The 4,821-nt window shown below is 43.3% G+C and overlaps 1 protein-coding gene across 1 annotated transcript in view; it reads right to left on the bottom strand.

The window, feature by feature from the left end:
- Pisd (phosphatidylserine decarboxylase) overlaps nucleotides 1-4,491 on the bottom strand; it is a 39,491-nt gene extending 35,000 nt beyond the window's left edge. The window contains exon 1 of the mRNA XM_080285010.1: nucleotides 4,245-4,491. Coding sequence (XP_080141136.1) covers nucleotides 4,245-4,476 — 232 coding nt within the window. The 5' untranslated portion in view covers nucleotides 4,477-4,491. The remainder of the gene's footprint in view (nucleotides 1-4,244) is intronic.
- Nucleotides 4,492-4,821: the final 330 nt, after the last annotated feature.

A 4,821-nucleotide genomic window follows, 5' to 3' on the forward strand; every position in this document is an offset into this window, starting at 1 on the left:
TCTGAAATTTTTCCCACCCATAATTTGAAATTGCTGCGTGGCACCGAACAGCTGTTACACCATGGTCTCTTCACTCCTTCCTTCCCCCCCCTCCCCTGTCAGGGTTGCCATTTGGTATTTTTCACTACCAAATGTGGGCCAATTTGGTACTGAAAAATTTGTTTGGTAATGAATCAGAATAATACAACACCAAACGGATTTATCACATGTATGAGGATACACAGGATGGAGATGGTGGATTGTTTGCTCTCTCTGATTAATTTGGTAGCCTATATGGTGTGATAATAATCAACATGCTGTTAATTATAAGAAGAGTGATTACATGTATTTCCACTTGTGTATATAATTAGTGAAGAATAGATGCTAGCATTATGAATTTGGTAATGAAAGTTAAAAATGGTAATGAAAATTGAGGAGTCTGGTAATGTGGCCGTTGCGATCTGGCAACTCTGTTACCCCACCATCATCAATAGTCACAGCCTAACTCTGATCGAGAGCAGATTCTTATAGCAATGGAAGCCACAGTTGCTCGTTTTTTGTGAATAAACAGTGAATAAACTGCAATACCTCGCCACTAAAACACACGGGAATTTACAGTGTTGTGTAGTGTTAAGAAATTAGAATTTAGAGTGCAAAGGATTAACTGTGGACTGCAAACTGGTGGTTCAAACCAGTCCAGGAGCCACGGACTTGTTGTAAGTACCCAGAATGTTTAATATTGTATAAACTCACCTCTAAAACCTCATTTTATGGTTCTTTTGCATTTATTTCAGTCTTTTATGTCCCTTATTGGTGTGATTTGGGTCTTAAATAGGTGCAATGCATGTCCAGAGGGAGTTGTATAGGTGTTTTTCTGAGTTAGGGTCCATAAGTACAAGTCCAGGAGGCTAGGGCACACTATCCGGACAGGACCACTTTCCGGACGTGCCTTTGGCTCTATTACATTGGATATTGGGGGGATTACTATATATATATATATGTGACCCCTGAAGGTAGGGTTTTTTTTCATGAATACTCCCCCAGTATCCCTGCTTGTCGTAAAAGGCGACTAAAAGGGTTGGCGGAGGGTTAGTGCCCCTCCCCGGAAAACAATTAACTAAAAAAACAAACAATAAGCCTCGGACAAGAACTGACCAAATGATGACGACCAAGGACTGGACAAAGGACATGGTTATCGGAACGTGGAATGTAAGGGGAGCGAATGATGAGGTGAAAGAGAGAGAGATTGTCCAGGTGCTTGAGGGTGCGAAAGTGGATGTATGTGGAATAACTGAAACAAAATGGAGAGGAGAAAGTGTGAGAGAATGGGCGTATGGATGGGGTATATGTGCAGGAGTAGGTGAGAATGAGAGGGCAAAGGAAGGAGTATGTATAGTTGTGAGTAAAACATGGAAGAAGAGCATAAGACAGTATGGATCAGTTGGGTCAAGGATTGTGTGGGTAAAGTTGAAAGTTGGAATACAAATGTGGACGATTGTGTGTGTGTATGCGCCAACGCAAGATCGTGCTAGAAGAGTGAGAGAAGAGTTCTGGACAAATGTAAAAGTGTGCATGGAAAAGTTTGGAAGGAATGAGAGAGTGTTTTTGATTGGTGATATGAATGGTAAAGTTGGGAATGTGAAGGTGGATGGAAGAGTTGGTGAGTGGGGTGTGCCTGCTGAGATAAATGAGAATGGCAGTGCGTTAGTGGACATTTGTGCTGGGAGGGGGTTCGTGATAGCCAATACTCTCCTCAGGCATAAAATGATCCACAGGTATACATGGCGAGTGATGAGAAGGGTGGGTGGTGAACTGAATGAAAGGAAGGCAATGACTGATTATGTGTGTGTGGATGAAAGGATGCTAAGATTTGTAATGGATGCGAGTGTTCGTTTAGGTGCTTAGCATAGGTGAGCGGTACTTTAGCGGCAGGTGTGCTGTGAAAGGTAACGATGCCAAGGAATGAGGGACGTCATTGAACAGGTACTGTACCATGGTCTGTCAATTAGTGATAAATTATACTTTACGTAAAATATACGTGAACTGTGCCGCGAGTGTTCGTTTAGATGCGTAGCGTAGGTGAGTGGTACTTTAGTGGCAGGTGTGCTGTGAAAGGTAACAATGCCAAGGAATGAGGGACACAAGTGGACAGGTACTGTACCTTGCAACGCCGGGCAACCACGGACATCAGTGGACAGGTACTATACCTTTCTAAAACAATTGTTGAAATTTATGATTCTCATCTAAAATGTTTGTGATATGTGCCACGAGTGTTCATGGAAAATATTGTATCAAGTGTTGGGGGAACGTTTGGGGAAGGAGGGGAAAATATGTTTATATATATATATATATATATGTGAGGGAGTAAATCATGTGTGTCGTGAAGCTTAGGGGAAGGAGGGCCGAAAAATTAAAAAAAAGATATATATATATATATATATATATATATATATATATATATATATATATATATATATATATATATATATATACATACATATATATCTCTATCTATCTATCTATTGCCAGACACCTCAATCCCGTTCGGGGTGGCCACAAACAAATCGCCTCCAAGTCGCCCTGTCCCCTGCCATTTCACTGCCCCGCTCCCAACTCACACCCCCCTCTCTCATATACCTCTCCACCCCATCCCTTCATCTCATCCTCGGCCTCCCCCTCCCTCTTCCCCCCTCCACCTCACTCACATACACTCTCTTCGTCAGTCTTTCACCCTCCATCCTCTCCACATGGCCAAACCACCTCAGTGTATTCCTCCCAATGCTTCCTATCACATCCACATCCACACCATAACGCTCCTTTATATCCTCATTTGTCAGCCTGTCTCTCCACGTGACTCCACAGGCTCCTCTTAAATAACTCATTTCCACTGCTCTCACTCTTGACTTGTGTCCTTCCAGCAACGTCCAAGCTTTACTTCTATACGTTAGAGTTGGTATCACAATACTGTCATGTAGTAACTTTTTCACTTCCATGCTCACTTCCCTGCTTCTTATCACTGCATTCAAGGAACCAGCAACCTTTCTTCCCTGTTGTACCCTTAATATGTGGAGTAAATGGGAAGTTGTTGAATGCCATGAAGAGTATGTATGAGGGTGCTAAGACTGCAGTACATGTGGACAGTGATCTGAATGAATTTTTCTAACTGAATGCTGGATTGAAACGGGAATGTGTCATGTCCCCATGGTTGATCAACCTGTATATGAATGGGGTTATAAGAGAGATACATGGCAGAATAGCGGATATTGGAGCGGCCCCAATGAGAGAGGGCAGCGTTTGGAAATGTCCTTTACTGTTGTTTGCAGATGATACTGTATTATTAAGTGAAGACGAAGGGGAATTGCAAAGCTTGGTGAATGAGTTTAGAAGAGTGTGTAAGAAACAGAATCTAAAGGTGAATGAAGGAAAGAGTAAAGTTAGGGTCTTTGAGAGAAATGAAGTCACTGAATGTACAGTGAGGATGGATGATGAGGAAATAGAAAATGTGAGTGCATTTAAGTAGGTACTTGGGAAGTGCAATGATTAAGGAGGGAAATTTGGGGGATGAAGTGCTTGAAAGGGTACAACAAGGAAGATAGGTTGCTGGTTCTTTGAAAGCAGTGATAAGGAGCAGGGAAGTGAGCATGGAAGTAAAAAAGTCGCTACATGATAGTACTGTGATACCAATTCTAATGTATGGAAGTGAAACTTGGACCTTGTTGGAAGGTCACAAGTCAAGAGTGAGAGCAGTGGAAATGAGTTATTCGAGAGGAACATGCGGTGGTGCATGGAGAGACAAGCTGACAAAAAGGAAGTGAAGGAGTTTTGTGGCGTAGATGTGGATGTGACAAAGTGTTAGGAGAAATACACTGAGGTGGTTCGATGATGTGGAGAGGATGGAGAGCGAATGACTAACAAGGAGAGCGTATGCAAGTAAGGTGGAGGGGGGGGGAGAGGGAGGGTGAGACCGAGGATGAGATGGAGGGATGCAGTGGTGAGGTATATGAGAGGGGTGTGTGTGCTGGGGGTAGAGCAGTGAAATGGCAGGGAACAGGGTGACATAGAGGTGATTTGTTTGTGGCCACCCCTTATGGGATTAAGGCTTCTGGCAACAGATAGACAGACAGAACTTTACTGCTGCCAATGGAAATGCAACAGACAATCTTTCAGTTATTTTCTGTGGACTTAAAAGCAAAAATTTTTAGGTAACTTACAATTAGGAGTTACTAAAATAGCTACTGTATACCGTATACAAAAAAGCAACTCACCATTAACCCAACCCCATGCACGGGAAAAGTATCGCAATGGCAGCAGCTTGTATGCCTCCACCTCCCACTCATCAGCCAGGCAGTCACAGGGATCCAGAGTGCCCAGCTTTGCCGCCTCCCGCTTACGTGTGTGCCGGTACTGCTGGAAGCAAATGAGTGCCAGGCCCACACCAACAGGCAGAGGGGTCCATCGCAGTGACCTCAGGTACTGCTTTAGGCTTGACTGTGCCATAATGTTGGTATCGAAGAAGACTGCAAAGTACAATAAAGAGATTGTTTTAACTCTTTCAGATGCCAATGATTCACTCTCACCTAAAGAAAATCACCTGGCATTAGGTGCAGCACAATCCTACAGTTGTCCTGACTATGAGATGGTTGATGGTACCATTATTATCACTTTCAGCTGAATAAAATTGTCTGGCATTAACTGGAACAGAATACTGGTACAGAACTAGAACTGTTCTGACCATGAGAGGATAAGGGTAGCAGAAGTGGGGGGGAGGGGCAAGAGGGGCAGCTTCCCTCCTATATTTTTGGTGAGGGGATAAATGGAGAATTTTGTCCCTGCCCCAATATC

Source organism: Coenobita brevimanus, chromosome 103 (genome assembly GCF_032717465.1).
Source record: "Coenobita brevimanus isolate Jiangsu-jjx chromosome 103, ASM3271746v2, whole genome shotgun sequence".
NCBI lineage: Eukaryota > Metazoa > Arthropoda > Malacostraca > Decapoda > Coenobitidae > Coenobita > Coenobita brevimanus.